The 19,256-nt window shown below is 44.1% G+C and overlaps 3 protein-coding genes across 3 annotated transcripts; 1 reads left to right on the forward strand and 2 right to left on the reverse strand.

Annotated features, from left to right (window-relative positions):
• Positions 1–611: 611 nt before the first annotated feature.
• Aspvir_008143 (putative membrane bound C2 domain protein (vp115)) lies at positions 612–5,561 on the reverse strand (the record flags this gene model as incomplete). Its single annotated transcript, XM_043271319.1, has 7 exons — positions 612–1,946; positions 2,007–2,149; positions 2,198–2,338; positions 2,407–4,821; positions 4,885–5,137; positions 5,212–5,274; positions 5,349–5,561. The coding sequence occupies 7 exons, from the start codon at positions 5,559–5,561 to the stop codon at positions 612–614; spliced, it is 4,563 nt and encodes a 1,520-aa protein (XP_043127254.1).
• Positions 5,562–8,550: 2,989 nt separating this feature from the next.
• Positions 8,551–9,679, reverse strand: Aspvir_008144 (RPC34 RNA polymerase subunit family protein; the record flags this gene model as incomplete). The annotated part of the gene is made up of 2 exons (XM_043271320.1): positions 8,551–9,352; positions 9,423–9,679. The coding sequence occupies 2 exons, from the start codon at positions 9,677–9,679 to the stop codon at positions 8,551–8,553; spliced, it is 1,059 nt and encodes a 352-aa protein (XP_043127255.1).
• A 488-nt stretch (positions 9,680–10,167) lies between these two features.
• Positions 10,168–12,115, forward strand: sti1 (Hsp90 cochaperone STI1; the record flags this gene model as incomplete). Its single annotated transcript, XM_043271321.1, has 4 exons — positions 10,168–10,232; positions 10,322–11,254; positions 11,313–11,904; positions 11,963–12,115. 4 exons carry the CDS (start codon positions 10,168–10,170, stop codon positions 12,113–12,115), a joined length of 1,743 nt encoding a protein of 580 aa, XP_043127256.1.
• Positions 12,116–19,256: the final 7,141 nt, after the last annotated feature.

The raw sequence follows: 19,256 nt of genomic DNA on the forward strand, positions 1-19,256 counted from the left end.
GCCTATGGGCCATCCATCATCCCCTGTCTCATAGCCGACACTCCACAGCCCTGTCTCACTATCAGAAAGTAAAAAAATGGGTGCACGATCTAGAACCCCCACGGAAGAACAGGGAAGATTTTTCTTCTAGCTGTGCTCTAGGTAGATAGTCTATAGTTACATTCTTCATTTCTTCTACGGATCTCAGATTGGCGGTGTCACTGTCAGACTACTTTTGCGGCTTTGCCCGACCGTCAAAGCTCAGGTCCCTATCTACCATAGAATCAGAATCCTCTGTACTCTGCAAACACAGGAGCTTCAGATTACACAGTTCAGTTCGTAGGTAGTAGAGAGTTGTCGATACGAGGTGGATGAGACAGGTCTTTTGCCTTCAGCCATGGCGGGTATCTTTTCCACTGTTACACCATCGGGACTGGCATCCGAGCGAGTCGCCCATTCACGTTATCGTGACTACATCGTTTCCAGGTGCGCACGAGTAAATGCCCAGGTCAATACATTCAGACGCTACCGCTAGCCACGAGGGATATCATCACATACGCCAAGTAAGGAAAAATAAACAATAAAATGTAGACCATCCATATATCCAACCTCCCCTCTCAAATCTATATACCCTATGCCCCACTCACGCTCCTCTTGCTGAGGAAGCTTCGTCGGCCCGTCTTCTTCGAGTCGGGACTGTCCATCAGCTCCAACGACGCATCGTTGTTGGAGTGCGCAGTTCCAGGTCGCAGACTCGATTCCGGCTGCGAGAAGCTGCTCCGGATGCACACGACCCCGCTGCCGACCTTGACCTGCTTCTCTTGTCCGGCCACGGAGCCCTGGTCGTCCACAAAGAACAGGGCCTCGCCCAGAGTGCTGTCCGAGCCAAATGTCGCGTGGTCGACGACTCGGACCTGGTACTGCGCATCCGCCGTGGTGTTGTGCACTCGGCAGGTCTCGTGCGAGGCGTCAAACTGCACCGGCCCACCGCCACTGGCCTTGATGGCCTTGGTCTTGAGCACCTCCTTGGCACCCTTGGGACCGAGCGCCTTGATTATGACTCGGACGTTGGACGATGGAGGGTAGTTGCTGGCAGACACCACTGTGAGCATGGCCGTGCCCGTCTCCCCCTTGCCCGCACTTGAACCAATGCCGAGTCGGTCTCCAAAGTGCGACACCACGCTGCGGGTTCGCACGTGCTGTAATGAGTTTGGAGTCGAGCTTGGTGGTGTCGCACCGTCGACCAAGATGGCCGATGGTGTCTGGGTTGTCTCCGTCTTCGAGACTTCTTCTGGTTCCTCTGGGATCTCATCGCTGGACGAATCATCCCCCTTGAACCGTGACATGATGCCATGCTTCAAGAAAGATGCACCTTTGATTACATTGCCGCCGACAAAGCCGACACCCTTGACGGGGGCGCCAACGATCTTGCCGGGTGTTGCGAAAGTACCGGAGAACGTGGAGGATCCTTGACGGGACCGCATGACATAGTTTGACTTGAAGAGCAGGTTCAGACGGATGGCTCCTGACTTGCCGTCGAGTGTCAACGTAACTTCCTGGCCGTGGAAGGGTTCCAGCATCTCAAGGTTGATGTCAGCGCCGCCTAGGTAGTCGGCCTTGTCACCAAAGTCCCAATCGTACACGTCCACACGGAATTTGGCGCCAATGCGAGATTTGATGGGAATCTCGAAGAATTCGTTCCATGCGGGGTGGAGAGTCTTCTTCTGCACCTTGGTCTTGAAAACTTCCTTGTCATCCAATCTGAACCTGCAGTAAGGATCGCTGAAGCCATTGCGGTCTGCAGAGGGAAGCTCGGCGGCATCCAGAACATTCACACGAAGGTTACCCATGTTGTTAATACTCTCCGACGGGTCAAGCTTCATCTTCACAGGGATGTACCTGGCACTGACTGTCACCTTGCTCACCTCCCCGTCGTTCGACCGGAGAACAAGTTCAGTGGGCGTGTACTGCGAGTGGTCAGTTAACTATCTCCAACAAAGAACGGGCTTAATCGGCAGTGAATATACCAAAATACGCTGCAGCGTAGGAAGTGTATCGCCAGTCAGTTTCGCAACTGTGTGTTCGTCGCTGTTGTCCTTGGCATCGTTCTTGTCCACCAGGCGAAGAGTGATCTTGGAGAATTCCAGTTCACGTACGAAAGCATCTCCAACTATTGCTGGTCAGCCTTTTACTCTTGAAGTATCCTCAGGGGACAAACCATCAACTAGCTTGGCAGCCTTTGAGCGGATCTTGGGCGTCGAGTATGACGGGAACATGTGGTCGTCCATCAGAACCTCCAACTGCACATTCGAACGAGCAAGTTGAGCTTCGTGGAACTTGAATACCAGGAAACCAGACTCTGTGAATATGTAAGCAACCTGCCTCGTAGATCGCTAAAACGAAAGGAACGAGGGCTATGGAAAATACCATATTTGGGAATATCCTCTGCGGCAATGTATGTCTTGGGCACTTCCTTGATAGACCGGACGGACATGACTTCGGAGTCCCTGGCGGTTGAGAAGCTACCGCTGCGGTTGGGTACCTTGAGCTCATCACCATTAGTCGTAGTACCGTTTGTCGCAGCACCGTTTTGGCCGTTGGTGGAGGTCTTTGATGCCTTGGAATCGACGCTAGGGTTCTTGGAATGGTAGCTTTTGCGCTTAGAGTCGATACTCTTCCTGACCGCTGGGATATCGAGACCTTCCATCTCCTCGGCTTCCTCTTCTTCCTCTTCCTCAGGGTTAACCACAGGCACAGCCGGGTAGAATGCAACGGTGTAGTTGAGGACACCCTTTTCACGCTTGCCCAAGCGAAGAGGACTTGAGATGAGCTGCTTCTCGTCGTCGGTCTCGTACTCGCCGTTCTCATTCTCATGGACGTAGTCAGAAGCGTTGATGTCAAATGAGCCCAGGCTGCGGTCAGTGTTGATCGACTCTTCATCCATAACCTCCAAAGTAAGCTTCTCACGGGCGCTGTGAATAGGGACATATACCACCTCGTCCCACTCAGGGTTGAGGTTATTTCGGAAAGTAACCGTACGGCCCTTCATAATTCCAGACAGCAGAACCCTGACGTATGGATCAGACTTGCCCATCTTCTCCAGGTTCCGAAGATCCGTTGCACTCTTGAAGTGGAAACGCATCACACCAATAGGATCAATGTAACCAGCACTTCCAGAGATGCCACCGATAGCAACTGGTTTCCACTGCAAGGTCAACTTGGCCCGTCCAGTCTTGGCTCCGTGAAGATGGAACCAGTTCTGGCCCTTCTCCATCATCTTGAGCATATCACTTAGCTTGATTTGGTAAGAACCAAGGATGGGATCCGTTCTGAGATCGCGATCGTCCTTGATGATCAGTCCCAGGCGAGCCGACTTTCTGTCCGTGATCAAAAATTCCTTGGAGTTGTCCTGGAAAATAGGGTTGTTGGTGCGCTTTAGCTTCTTCGTGATGTGGATTTCCTTTCCGTTCAACAGAAGAACGCCGTAAGGGTTAAGTTGGCCAACTATACTCTTCGATGCATCAAGATCCTTAGCCTGCTCAACGGTAAACCGGGCAATACCAGTGTTCAGCTCCGGTGGGGGCTCAGTCTCGCCGTTCTCCAGCTTCCGGCCTTCCAGCACGGGGAAGAATCGAATATCGGCATGGATTGCGCCACGCGGTCTGCCGCTGGCCATGACTTCGAGGTAGATGCTTTCGTGCTCTGGCTGCTCTTCAAGCCTGTCCAATGGGAAAGTAGCAGCGCCAAGTTCTTTATCCTTCCGGTACTCGTTCCAGTCGTATGGGGTGATTGTGAGCGACTCTGCAAAGGACGTGATAATAACATAGATCGTTTCTCCCCATCTGGGACTATCCGTATCGTGAACGGTCTTCGTGCGACCCAGTTCGGCGCGATTGTTGAGAGACACGACAGCGTAAGGGTCGGGAGTTCCTGCAAACTTATCCGGGTTCTTCAACTGACTAGCGCCATGGAGTGTCACAGCGACCACGCCGATAGCCTGGTCCACAGGGTTGCCAGCCAGCATCTTAGCAATCTCGATCGGAAAGACGTTGGGAGCGTACATCATGGGTCCCAGATTGCTGTGGATCTGATCCTTGATGAAACTCTCAAGACCGGGAATGAAGTTAATGTCGAAGCCAAGAGTGTCGCCTCCGAGGGGTTTGCAGACATAGTCGATCTCCGGTCGCTCCAAGAAGCAGACATCAACACGCTCGATGTGAGGGAAAGGAATCTGAAGCTTCACCTTGACCCTCATGAGACCGCTGCAAGCCATGTCCTCAACAATCACGTCTAGACCTTTGCTCACAACACCTTTGCCAACTCTGACTTCCAAGACAATCTTAGGGTTGATCTTGTTCTTCAGCTGGCGGGCAGTCAAATCCAATACGTCATTCGGCGTGAAACTGAACTTCCAATCCATAATCACAGTGTCGACTTCTGTTTTAGGATAGGTCTTGACGTGCTCCAATCGCGGAGGCTTGCTACCCAGGATAAAAGTTTTCAATCGCAAACTATCGAGCATGGCAGGGGTCGAAGTGCTGAGAACCTGGTCGACCGAGTTGATGATCGAGTCGCACAAGACGGGCGCATAAATGGGCCAGAACTTGACCAGGAAACTGTTGATCCATTCCAAGCTCTCGGTGTCGGTTTCCAGGCGTTGCTTGGCCATTTCACGGTTGACGTCGTCCCGAAAATTCCGTCGCAGGCGCCGAATCGATGTCCGATAGTACGTACTGCACGCCGCCATGACAATGAAGATCCAGCCCAGTCCGCCGCCCAAGACAGCAACGAGCCAGGAGGCTAGACACGCAAAGATAATCACGCCGGCATTGTGATACCAGTCTTAAATTGCTGTCAGAATGACGGTCATGGAGAAGACATGGGCATGGAATAAGCTTCTCTCACCTCCGAAGAACTTATCATCCAGTTTGCTTTCCAGAAAGTCCTGGTGATCTAACAATGTACCCTCTGCCTTTTCTTCCTCGGTCTGTGGCTTTTCGAACTGCGGAGCCCATCCTGTCCGGTCGCGGGCCCATCGCAAATCATCGGTGATTTCCGCGTCTTCTTTTTTGTCCTCGGTTTTCAAAGCTTCTTCCTTGATGAGGTCTGTCGCCGATCTTGGAGGGGGCAAGTCATATTGGTCGGGAGTTCCATCGTCCTATGGGATGGTTGTCATCATTAGGCGTTTGATCGTAGAATGAGGGTGGTGCCAGGAGCCTGAAGTGTACTCACAACGTCCGTAACAATAGCCTTCGCTTTGGGCTTTTTGTCATGGTGAAAACCTGGTGGTACTCGCTATGGGGAATGGAGAGGGAGATTAGCGATCATTTACCTACAACAACCATGGACAAAGTTAAGGTAAAACTCACTGCTGCTGCTACTGCAGCTTTCTCTTCGGGGGAGGCGTCAGGGTTGAATTGATACGCAGGCAAGCCAGCTTTCCTTGTTTCCTCGATCAATACCTTCTCCACCGCTTCTGGTCGGAGATTAGATTGAGGGTCTTTGGAGGCCTCTTGCGCAGTCTCAATGGCTCCCTGCTGCCTCAATTCACTCTTTCGGTCCTCTACATTCTGCGAGGCCATGGCTGCCTCCGGTCCGGGGAACAAAGCGGAAGCCTCGGGTGAATAATTCACCTACTACAAACTGTTAGAGAACCGCCAATGGTGGCCTTCTTCTCTGGGAATCGTGGAAGATGAGGACAAAATATGTACTGATGAGCAAGGATAAGAGAGGGAAAAGAAAATGAGAGAGAAAAAGGATCAACGGGAAATACACAATCTAAGGCAATAGTGTGTATTCCGGTTCAGAGAGTTCGGGGGCGCTCAGGCGCGAGCATTGGATTTTTGCGCTTAATTTCGATGGTTGCCTTCACGAATCTCCGCAGCGGGGAGCCCGAAGCGCAAACAATGACGAGCTGAGATGGAGATACACTTAGGTAGTGGGACTTGCTGCGTACCTTGGAACTAAGGCACCCACTTCCGAGAACAGAACGAGAGATGGAGGCAGTATTCTTAGTGTAGACTGTTGAATGTCGACGAGATGGGGTTTATGATGAAATAATGCGAATAGAGAAGAGTTCAATCAGATCAGGGTAACGTAGCGGAGGATTGAAGAGATTTAGAGCCACTTGCGTCAAGTGAGCGCGGCCAGTGTACGGAGTATGGTGGATCAGCGCGAGAGGACGAGCATGGGGATTGAATGGTACAAGAGGCCGGTGATGAATGCCAATTGATTGAATAGGTGATGATCAAGATATAGAGGAATTTGATATGGAGTACACTCGAAGTAAGAGGTAGAGAGATATCTATCTATCTATAGTCGACGGACTCTGGACGGAGGGACAAGAAAAGGGATCAGGCCAGCTAGCTTCGGTCGTGACGTATCTGTCTACCTACCGTCCAGAAAAAGGAGGATGATGTTCCACGATCGATCTACTTCCTAGTTCGTAGGTCTTAGTACTACTTTTTTTTTTTTTCCTTCCTCATTCGTTATTCTTCCTTCTCCTGAACGAATCATTTTTTTGTGGAGACTAGAGACTATCGGCGATTAGCGTGAATTACGACAGCAGACAGCACTTCGCCTTAGAAACGATCTATGTTTCTTCCGATAATATTCCATTGAATTATTAGTCCTTCTTGTACTGCGGAATACCGATTTCAATATGATGCTTTAATATACACCAAAACTCAGCCGTATTTAGGTAGCCGAATTCTTCAAGCCGAGGCACGTCGGCCCGATTGAGCTGCAAACGGCCTGAAGGAGCTCTTAGTAGAATGATTGCACCGCCACATTATTGGATGTAAGCTAATCCCAAACTAGAAACTCTGGAAGGCCAAGTCGATAATGCGCCACATCACATTCCCTAGTCTGGTAATGTCTATGACTAAGGTACGGAGTATGGTAAAGAACCTTACATCCTCTAATTGCCTCCCTAGTTCTGTATCAGATACCGTCTCTTACCAATCAGGCAGCTATATTAACAGTTGAGCGCTGTCGAAATCCCTCACTGGAAATCAAATTCGCATTGGTTTCTTGTGACAACTTCAGGTTATTGACGTGACTGAGAGGGGATGCCTAGCTTTCAGTGTCACGTACAAAGCCATACTATCATATTTGACCTCATTGTCTCCAGATCTAAATTTCATGAACAGTAAAAGCAGGCAACCCTCTGAGTAAAGTTCTGAATAAAGTACCGGCACTCTCCTAGTTATCCTCCGTCACCAGCCACACTTCCTCAAGGAATATACAGGTCGATTGTATAACCCAAAATCCCGATCCTTCCCGCCTCATAAAATATTTTTAGGACTTAAAACCATTGCAATAATTATTTTGTTCCATAGTAGACACCGTTAGGAGTCCACATAGAGGATTGACTACAACTATCGATTTCAGTCCATTGAAAAGGCTCATACTTACACTGGTTCATGACTATACGATCAACCTTAAACAGACCAGTTGATAACTTAATACTGCTAGGAAGCTAGGAACCATTGACAGTCTCACATCCACCCATGGTTCTCAGTGATGATGTGGGGGAGATCTTGCAAACCCATAGTTGCCTATTCAGCCTGAGGCACTGATTCACTCGAGGCCATTCACATGTGTGATGAAATCGCAATCATGCATAAGCCAGAGAAACCTGAATATTGAGGCTTGAGCCTGGGCCCTCTGGTGGACTGAATCAGGGAATTCTACAGAATAACCGGAGACGGGGACCAGATTCCAGGTCCATGCGCCCGGATTTAACTTTGCAAGTTCAAGCTAGTCATGCGGCTAACATGTTGGAGGTTCCAGTAATCTGATTGTTTTCTGTCTTGATAACTACATAGATACTGGGTAGTGACGGAGTGCGCATATAGGCCTGACTCCGTACTATGGTAGCCATGCACTATGTACAGTAGGACAGGAATGTCTTAACGACTTCACTTGAGATGGCAGAGCCCTTTATCTCTTTCACCATTCGTGGGCAGCAACTTGCCGCCTTCATTTCTCTTATGGGTGGACTTTCTCACTAAAAATGATAGTGATAGTGATCTCGAGCTATCGAGATTTGAGTTGGTGAAGCAGTTCGGCTTGATGAATAGTCTACGTGGTTGTTGGTCCCCATGCTTCAACGGCAATATTCTTGCCTCGGGACATTAGCTTAGTTGTGATTGACAAGAAGCACTCAGATGATCATGGAGGTACTGGCGACAAGTCGATGTCAATAAGATACTTCTACTGATGATACCTGAAACCTTCAAGAATCAAGTGAGTAGACCAGGGCCGTCAGATGCAAAGCTAGAGCCAGAAGGATCTCCGATACATAGCATATCATTACAAGCCACTAGACGAAATCATATCCTTAACTCTGATCTCATTCTTTAACCCCATGAACGACTTGCTCATATCAAGAGAACAGGAGACCTTAAACCTTGACCAGTCCCAAGACATAAGAACGCCAACGCTATGCAGACACAAATGACCTAGCGCAAGATGAGCGCGCTATAAATATGAAGGAAGAAAACAGAAGAAATGAACAGGATATCAGCCGTGGGAGGACGTCCATTGACGACAAGCTCGTGCAACAAGCTAAAATCCGAGAGCCTTTTGCAGCCAAGGATCGAAATACTCGCAGCTCTCCGGACTCACGGCACCGCCAGGGACGCAGAGCTTGAAGACAGGGCATGGACCGCAGGGTGCTTCGGTCATGCCGTTCGTGACCAGCTTGTCGCCCACATCCTCCACATCACCCTCTGGTTTCCGATTCTTTTCCATTTTCACAGCTGCGGGGTTCTTGACCGATTTATAGAATTGACCGTTGTTCAGCGCAACGAGCTTCTTGTCATAGCAGAGCATCTCCAGCAATTGTATAATGCTCTCCTCTCCCAGCCGGACGGGTGTGATCCCACTTTCGTTCACTGCCGCAGTAATCATCGCGACCGTCGGATAGCCCTGATAGCCGGCAGGATAAGGGAGATATTTCTTTTCACCCGATTCTTGCTTTACCGCGGCACGCCCGTCGGCCGTTTTCAAGCGCTTGTTCCCGGTAGCAGGAACCTCATACCAGCTCTTCCGGCTAACGGTATACTCGATGAAGCCAGCGACCGTACTGATAAAGTTCGCGTCCAGTACTCCGTCAGTAAACCAAGCACCACCCGTCACATCCTCACTCGGAGCAAGGCCGGCCAGCATATACATCTTCCGACTCGGAAACTTGACATTGTGGACACTCTTAATATAATTCTTCCCTTCCAGTGATTTGAGGCAACGATCCAAGATAGATTTGTGTAAGTTGGTCCGATTCTGTATCGCACGGACCCAGATGCCGTTGCGTCCTGTCGAGTGGATGACATTGTAGACTAGACTTTCGTCGGGGCTGAGATTCTGGAGCCTATGCAAGAAAAGAATAGGATGTTAGCAGCGGTCCACACGGACTTGATAGTATCCAACAGGTGACCTACTTCTCAGCGTCTTCCCGAGAAATGATCTTCCATGCCAAACGATCATTTTTGCCCTGAAGGAGGCGAAATAGCTTTTGGTCAACGAGCAACTGTGTGCATTGCAGCAGAAGTGGTAGGTTATTCCTCTCGATGACACCTAAGCCCAGCAGGTCTTGTTGATAGAAGAGATGATCAGAGTCGTATCTCTTCAGACATTCGTCGTAAAGTTTAGATGCAAGCTCGTTGATGGAGCTGCCAGAGGGCCCTGCGGAGGCCATTTTCGAGCCGTCGGTCACAGAGAGAGACAGAAATATCACCGGACAGCATTGAAAGCGAGCATTGTCAAACAAGAATAAAATAATCGAACTCCGATAAGCGACGCCAACGGAAGACAACGGGCCAGAGGAACGCAAGGTAGCACGCGCAAGAACAGATTCACGTCCTCGGCAGAGTCAAAATATTGTAGCAGCGTGACTAACCACTACGTAGGAAAAGGCGGCGGAGATGTTATTTTTTTTCTTTTTTGTTCGGGCGGTGTCTTCCCCTCAGCCCAGAAGGGTTTAGGGCCAGTAAAGCTCCAGAAGGCTTGGCATGATCTTTGCCTCAGGCATCCAATGACTTCCTCGGAAATTTCCAGAAGCTCCAGCGGGTAGAGCTCATTAATATGGGCCCAGCTCTCTCTCGCTTTGTCCGTCATCTGCTGATTCTCTACCGCAATTGTTTCCAACCAGTTCTAGCATACCCGTCCTTGACAAAATATTGTAGTATGGCTGACGCTTTGAAGGCAGAGGGCAACAAGGCCTTCTCTGCTAAGGACTATCCTACCGCTATGTACGTATATATATGCTACCCCGCTCGTCTGAATGAGGCTGCACGGGGTTGACGAGAAAGAAGACTAACTGTTCTCTAAACTGGAATAGTGAGAAGTTCACACAGGCTATTGAAATTGAGCCTACCAACCACATTCTATACTCCAACCGGTCAGCTGTCTACGCTGCGCAGTCAGAGTACCAGAAAGCTCTGGACGATGCCAACAAGGCCATTGAAATCAAGCCAGACTGGTCGAAGGGTTACAGCCGTAAAGGAGCCGCTTTCCGTGGTCTCGGAGACCTCTTGGGTGCTCACGATGCCTACGAAGAAGCTCTGAAGCTCGACCCCAGCAACGACCAGGCTAAGTCCGGTCTCAACGCTGTGAAGAGAGCCATCGATGGCGAAGCTCGGGCCGACGGTGTCGACCCTACCGCTGGATTGGGTGGGATTTTCAACGACCCTCAGATGTTCCAGAAATTAGCCAGCAACCCCAAGACTTCCCACCTTCTTGCAGACACCGACTTTATGGCGAAACTTCAGCGCCTTCAGCAAAACCCCAACAGCATGGGCCCGCAGGAGATCCAGGATCCCCGTTTCTTACAGGTTATGAGTGTGTTGCTGGGAATCGACATGAGCTTTGGAGCTCCCCCGGAGGCCGCTGGCTCCTCGCAGGCTGCGGAAGCTGAGGAGGACGTGCCGATGCCCGATGTGAAGCCCGCTGCTGCCGAACAGAAGAAGGAACCCGAACCGGCACCCGAGCCTGCGTCTGAGCCCGAGGATGAGGAGACTATTGCGAAGAAGAAGGCCCAGGAAGCTGGTGACGCCGAGAAGAAGATCGGCAACGACTTCTACAAGAAGAAGCAATTCGATGAGGCTATTGAGCACTACACCAAGGCTTGGGAGCTCAACAAAGACATTACATACTTGAACAACATTGGTGCTGCCAAGTTCGAGAAAGGTGATTTCCAGGGTGCCATCGAGGTCTGTCAGAAGGCCGTTGAAGAAGGTCGCGAACTTCGGGCAGATTTCAAGGTCCTCGCCAAGTGAGTTTTGCAGTCTTCGTCTTCTTCCTTTTCTCAGCTAACCATTTCTCTTCCATAGGGCATTCGCGAGAATCGGTACCGCTTACGAGAAGCTCGGTGATTACACACAAGCTATTGAATACTACCACAAATCCCTCACTGAACACCGCACTCCCGACGCTCTCACCAAGCTCCGTAACGCAGAAAAGGCCAAGGTCCAGGCCGAGAAAGAGGCGTACATTGACCCTGCCGAGGCAGAAAAGGCTCGCGAGCTCGGCCAGAAGAAGTTCCAGGAGGCCGACTGGCCCGGTGCTGTTGAAGCCTTTACTGAGATGACCAAGCGTGCTCCTCACGACCCCAGAGGATTCTCGAACCGTGCCGCTGCCCTCATCAAGCTTATGGCTTTCCCTCAGGCCGTTCAGGATTGCGACGAGGCTATCCGCCGTGATCCCAAGTTCATCCGCGCATATATTCGCAAATCACAAGCTCTGGTTGCCATGAAGGAATACAACAGGGCCTTGGATGCCTGCACGGAAGCCGCAGAGCAAGACGACGGAACCCACACCCGTGAGATCGACCAGCAGCAACAAAAGTGTCTGGAGGCTCAGTTCAGCGCTCGTGCTGGCGAGACGGAGGAGCAGACCATGGAGAGAATCCAGAACGACCCCGAGGTAAGTCACTTCAGCCCTTTCCATTAGTGGTGCAGTAGTTCTAACGTGACGCACACAGATCATGTCGATCCTTCAGGACCCAGTCATGCAGAGCATCCTCCAGCAGGCCAAGAGCGACCCTGCTGCCCTGCAAGAACACATGAAGAACGTCCAGGTCCGGACGAAGATCCAGAAACTCATGGCGGCTGGTGTCATTCGTCTCGGTCGGTAAACGATTCGGGCTCCCGTCACGGAGATATGATGGAAATGACCTGCAGATACTCTTTTGCGAGCTTCAAAATTGTCCTAGCAACGGCTTACCGTTCCCTCAGAATTTGTAATGAGGTGATGATGCATGTTTGTTGTACGCTCTAGTTAATCATGATATGTTATGAACATACCAGTGCTTCTTACAGTGCTTCTGTAACTCGAAGAGTTACACCAAGTATGGTTAAGCTCAACGTCCTAGTATTGTATTACATCAGCCGCTATCTCGTGGGTTGGAAGGAGACAGTTTGTTCTTCTTGCTATCTCGCATGTCATAACTGGTACCGTTTCATGAAGGTACATGGGATGGGTATATGTACAGTGAAATAACATCGCATAGTGAACGCCAGAGCAGAAAATCAAGACATAACAGCAGAGACCAACTACTTGCCCAAGTTTGACTTGCAATGTGGGCAATACCAAGTTCCCACCGGCTCCCTTGTCAAACCAACACACTTCCAATGGAACCACTCGTAGGGACAATTGTCGTTATCACACGCGACCATGTCACCATGACTGACACTGCGGCAGGTACAGTAGACCTTGGTATCCTCGTTGCCCTCCTCTTCCTCATCCTCCTCGTCAATGTCCTCGTCCATGCGTCTAGAATCACTGGCGTTGGAATCCGACGCCTCGGCACTGCTGAGGAGGGACTCGTCCTCATCTTCATCGCCGCCCGCCGCGGACGGGGACTTCTTGGTGGCGCCGCTGAGCTTAACACGACCACTGGCGCTGGCAGAGCGTTTCGTCGCTTTAGCATGGGCCTTGATCTTCTTGAGTTGTTGATGAGGCGCGACTTTCTTAGTGGCGGCCTTCTTAATTGCGCCCGTCGCGCGTGGCCCGGCGCTGCCTGCGCGACTGGAAGCCGGTGTGCCTGCCTTGGGGGTGCCGGGGCCAATGGATGACTGCCGGAGATTCGAGGACGCAGCGGGAAGAGTACCCAACGATGCGTTGAGCCGGCGACGCTTGTTCTCTACCGCTCCTGCCGATGATTCGCGTTGTCGTTGTTGGAAGTGGGTTGTGCCAGACGGGGTTGCCGGAGCTGAGCTGCGCGCGATGCCTTGCGTGGCCAAGGCGGCTGAACTTGTAGACCGGGCAAGCGACTGGCTGAACCGTTGTGAGATGCCTAATAAAGAGTTGGTGTTGCCTGACGTGGGTTGGAGAGGTGAAGAAGTAGTATCGGCGGCGGTTACATCGGGAAAGAAAATCTTGGGCGGATCGCGGTACTGGTCTTTGCTGTTGAAAAGGGAGGGCAGAGGCGGATCATTCGGGAGTACGCCATCGTTTTGTAGATCGCGTATCTTGACGTCCAGTTTCTTGATTTGGCGATCGAGCAGGATACATGCTTTCTCGCTCAGCAGTATCTTCTCGTCCTGTAACTGCTGTGCTCTGTCCAGATTCTGTAGAATCACCTTCGAGTACTGCTCTTCTTTAGGGTTCGGCGTGAGACTGCCATTGAGTTTGATGAATTTCTGTATACTGCTATCGCGAGAGTTGATGGTTGCGCGACAATCCTGGATGATCTTGTCCTTGGCCTGTATCTCTTCCATCAAGTGGTTGATTTCTGCTGGAAGATTCGCCACATCGTGAACAAACTGCTCCAGCACGGAGGCACAGTCCTCAGAACCATGTGCCATGTGGAACTGTATTGTTGAGCCTGATTTTGATGCACCTATGCTGCGGAATCGCGCAGCCTAAGTCGTTTTATGATTGATTGGGATCGGTACAACGATCAGAGGTTGGTTGACCGGAGGTGGTGACTTAAAGCGGCCAAGAGCGTTACTGCAGGAGGTACATGGTTTGTTAACGTAATCCACAACCGAGCGAGCCACCCAACCGAGCGAGCCACCCGAACATGATTCTGCCCGCAGTCAACTATAAGATATCTTAGTACTATGGAATCAAACCAAAGCAAAAAGTCTTTGAACATTTGAATTATCTAGGTCTACTAGGACAGCTTGTTCTAATATGACTAATTTGATGGCAATCACTACATCGTGGTGGCGCATGCTTCTTAGGAACTGATTCCATTATCTATATAGCTTCTTGGACAAGTTGCTGGCCTTTAGCACCTATCAGAACACCTCCAGTAGTAATAAAAGATCTAGGGGTTGTGTGCTTTTATTTCTGCTTCTTATTTACTATGTATAGCCCTTTTATCTCCTGATCTAGGAGAAGGACTTTATGCATGGTACATTCAGCTAATTTTGCTAGCTGATGGATTGCTTCATTTAGAGGACTTTCAGAGTTGTGATTAATTAGTTATTTGATAAGGTGCATCTGCTTTTATACCTTAGTAGTTGTATAAGGAGTCTTTGTAGTCTATTCCTGATCTGAAGGCCTATAGGCAGTAGATGGTAGTGTAATATACTTAATAGTAAGCTTATCCAACACCTGTTGGTAATTTAATAGAACAAGACCAGAGGCTTTAAATCCACTGCAGATATTTTTAGATGATAAGGCCTTTCATGCTTCTCTATAAAGTATCAGAAAGTTCTCCTTATTAATATAATAAATGCTGTTTTAAATGCTTCTTATTACCTCTATCCCATATACCTCCTTTAGGGGTGCAAAGCAGCCAACATTAAGAGGTTATAGTTTATTAGATAAATAAGAAGGCATATAAAGAGGGATGATCTAATAATTCTTATAGAAAAGATTAAACTCTGCTAATTCATGGCTAGCATAGCCATTGTAAGATCGCCTACTAAGGGTCAATATCAACTGGTAAGATCAGTATGAAGGGAGCAAATATCCATATATTGCCTAAGCAAGGAGAACTAATCACTAAGTTATAGAATACTCAGCTAATTATAGAGATATATATAGTAGATTATATAATTAGCTAGGTCTAAACCCTCTATACTATTAGTATTAGCTATATATAGTAGCTTTATAGTTTACTATAGCTCTTAATAATTACCTCCCTTCCTTATAGGCTTTGCCCTTAAAGCTATAATATTTCCTAATTTAGAAATCTAAAGGGCTTCACCTTCCTGGGTTAATATTATTTTTCTATAGTTATTTAAAATACAGGAGTAAGTCTCTTATTAATAGATAATATATTCTATTACTATTATAGATTATAGTATTTATTTTAGTTCTATTATAGGTGAATGATTAATAGTGATTATTATAGACCTATAAAGATATATTATATTTCCTATAGTATAAGTAGATTTATAGATCTATAGAGAACTTCTCCTTCTTCTCTCCTCTTATTAGTACTATTAAGATACCTACTTAATAAGATCTCCTAATTAATTTAGTAATATAGATTCTTCTTTATCTTTTATAGCTTCCTTGCTCTATTTATTACTCTCTAGCCTGTATCTAATAGCTAAATAGTTAATTTTAGATAGTAAGTTCTGTATTAAGTAATTAGTTTAATAGATTAGGCTAATAATAGTTTAGATTTATAGGTCTTACTTCTCTTCATTAAATAGTTTCTTATGTGTGTTTGATAATTCTTTATCTAAATTAAATAGCTTTATTAATATCTTTATTTATTTATAATCCTATTATTCTTATAATTTAATATTTTCTCTGCCTTATAATTCTATTACCTTATAACTTATTATTTTCCTTTATCTCATAACTTATTATTTTCCTTTATCTCGCGATTCTGTTATTTCATGATTAAGATTATCTAAAGTTTATTAGATATAGGTTCTTTATATTACATAATAATAATTTTACTTATTAGTGTGTTTTCCTTCCCTATTATAAAAGGAAGGAAGCCTGTGAGAGGGAGAATTAATATTATTAATACTAATAAGACCCTAGCTTTATAGAATTATATACTAATAATATCTTATAGAGTTCTCTATATTTTATATCTTTAGATAAAGCTTTATAACCCCTAGCACTACTATTATAACTATTTTATAGTAAATAGCTATATATAGAAGGCCTATAATTACTATGCTCTAAAAAAGTATAAGTATATCTATATAAGTATTCTCTTTTTCTATATTACTATTAATCTAGCTATATTTTATTAGTGTTTAGCCTATTTATAGTCTTTTATTATAGACTTCTTTTATATTATAGTTATATCTTATAAATTTTAATAGAATCTACTCTTTCTTTAGTAATTCTAAATTAAATTTAGCTTTTTCTCTTAGATTTTAGGGTTATATAATTCCTCTTTTTATAGATTTTACTAATAGTTTATAGGTACCTTTAGGTAAATAGTATTATATTTATATAGTATTTTATATCTATCTTTCCCTCTAAAGAAGGGTAATTACTAATATCTTAAACTATATCCTAGTAATACTAGCTGCATAGGCTATACTAGTAGTCTAGATTATTATATCTATAGCCCTAGCCCCTACTCTACCTTCTCTAGCCCTAGCTTCCTTACTATCTCTTTCTCTAGAGTAGTTTATTACTCTATCTCTATAAACTATATTACCCCTCTCTGCTCTAGGGTCCTCTATAGTTTACTATATAATTAGTTAGCTTAGTTTTTAGTAGTATATAGGCTAGATAGGTAGGAGGGTATATTTATATAGTCTATATATTACTTTTCTATTTTTTTATATATATAGTAATTAAATTAAGACTTTTTTCTATACTATTTAGATTACCTTATAGTAGTACTTCTAGATTATAAAGTTCTAGATATAAGATAGTACTTAAGAGCTTCTATATCTATAATATACTCTTCTAGCTTTTATATATTATTAGAATCTAGCTATCTAGTCTACTTAACTAGATATTAGTATTTTCTATAGTATAATTAATTATCTAAGATCCTTTCTACCTACTATTCTTAGTATCTATTAAGCTTAACTAGTCTAGACTTTAGATCTATATTAGAGTCCCCTTAAAATAGTTTAAGTAATAAAATATAGAATATTAGATATAGCTTATAGAATTATAGTAGGAGCTTTAGCTTATAGGCTTATTTTTCTATAGATTTACTAATCTAAAATAGATCTATTTACTAGTAGTCTAGCTTCTTACTAGGTCTACCTATATTAATATTTTTTATATATAGCATAACCTATTTACTAATATAGAATATTATATTAAGATAATTCTARTTATAGTAATACTTTATAGCTTTCTTTACTATATTTAGTTAATTTAATAGGAATCCCCTTATAGCTTAGAGATCTTCTATATATATAATAGTATTTAGATTAAGATTATTAGTTATTTATAGAATATTAATTTATAGTTCTAGTTTATAGCCTATAAGTGCTTATACTAGTGGAATTCCTAGTACTATATATTTAGAATTATTATAGATAAACTAGGTATATAGTAGCCATCTTATCTAATTATCTTAATAGTAGTTTATATAGGTATAGAGGTAGTACTCTAATATTTAATTTTATCTTTCTATCTAATTATTAGTTTATAGATAAAATACTATAGACAGGCGGTATTTAGTAGCTAGTAGGAAGTATAGGCTAGACTAAAATCCTAATATAAATAGAGATCTCTAGTTACTAATAAGGTTTTGTGGCATTCTAAAGTATAATATAAATCTTATATAGATTAGTTTAGTAAGGTTTTCTGTAGTTATATCCTTCCTAGAGGGGTAATAGACTGTATATTTAGTATATATATCTACTATAACTAGAATTAAATCATAGACTTTATTTTCCTATTATAATGGTAATAAATCTATAATAAAATCTATACTAACCTAGTCTATTAGCCTTTCTAGGACTAGTAAGGGTTATAAAAGTCTATATAGCTTATATCTATGCACTATAATTTACTAATAGATTATATATTATTAAATATACTCCTTAATATCTATAGTAATACTATGCTACTAATATTAGCTTTAGATAGTATTTAAGGTATAATTCTCTCTAAAATATCTACTTTATAGATTACTATAGTTTTAATAGAGAATCTCTTATTAAATTATAGGCACCTTTAGTATAAATATATAATTCCTAACCTAGAGAAGTCTATCTTTAGATCTTAACTAGGGTAAGCTAGCTTACTACTCTAGAGTTATTTCTACTATTTTATATAGTATCTTAATATATCTTAGGTATTTAGCCTATACCCTATATAGTAGGTCTACTATAGTTAGTTCTAATTCTAAAGTATAAGTAGCCTTATACTATATAGTAGCTTTAGCTATAGTATATAATACTAGAATATCTAGAATATCTATATTATTATTAGTATAGCTCTAGGGGGTATTAATTATTAGGTCTATTATTAGCTCCTAATTCTATACTAGTATTCTAATCTATATTAGTTTCTCTTCTTAGAATAATAGACTATCCTATATTTTAGCTTATAACTTCTTTAGTAGTAAGTCTGCTACATATTCTTTAGGGTTAATAGTATAGTCTAGATAATAGCTAGGTATATCTGCAGGATTATTCTTCCTAGGGTAGTATTTAATTTAGATATTAAATATAGATAAGAATTCTATCTATCTTATATAATACCTATTGAGCATCTTTATTATTAGAAAAGCCCACAGGTTAGTATAGTTAATAAGAATTTTAATAGTATTACTATTACCTTTAATATAGTAGTGCTATTACTTAATATATTCTACTATAGTAAGTATTTCTCTATTATATATATTATATTAGGTTTTAATATCTTATATTTTCCATAACTAGTATACTACTAGATGCTATTATCTATTATCCTAGAGTTAGCTAAAGATACTAGTAACTATAGCCTTTAAGATATTAGGCTTAATATAGCTTCTCCTCTTTAGATTAAAATAATATAGTACTAATATAGAGGTAAATCTCTACTTTAGTTCTTTAAATATCTTTCTAGCTTCTATAGTAAGAAATTCCTCTTTCCCCTTTAGAGATTCTTAAGTATATTATTTTCTACCCTTTATTATATATCCCTTAGTTAGGTTAGTTAGAGATATAGTAATCTTAGAGTAGTGCTTAATAAATCTCTAGTAGAAGTTAGTAAAGCCTAGGAATTACTATACTTTATAGATATTCTAGGGTTCAGGCTATTCTATAATAGTAGTAATATAACTAGGTTCTATCTTAATACCCTCTATGCTAACATTAAACCCTAGGAAATTAATTTCTATAGTATGGAATTTATATTTACTATATTTAGTATAAAGTCTATATTTATAGAGT

Source organism: Aspergillus viridinutans, assembly GCF_018404265.1.
Source record: "Aspergillus viridinutans IFM 47045 DNA, scaffold_6, whole genome shotgun sequence".
Taxonomy (NCBI): Eukaryota; Fungi; Ascomycota; class Eurotiomycetes; order Eurotiales; family Aspergillaceae; genus Aspergillus; species Aspergillus viridinutans.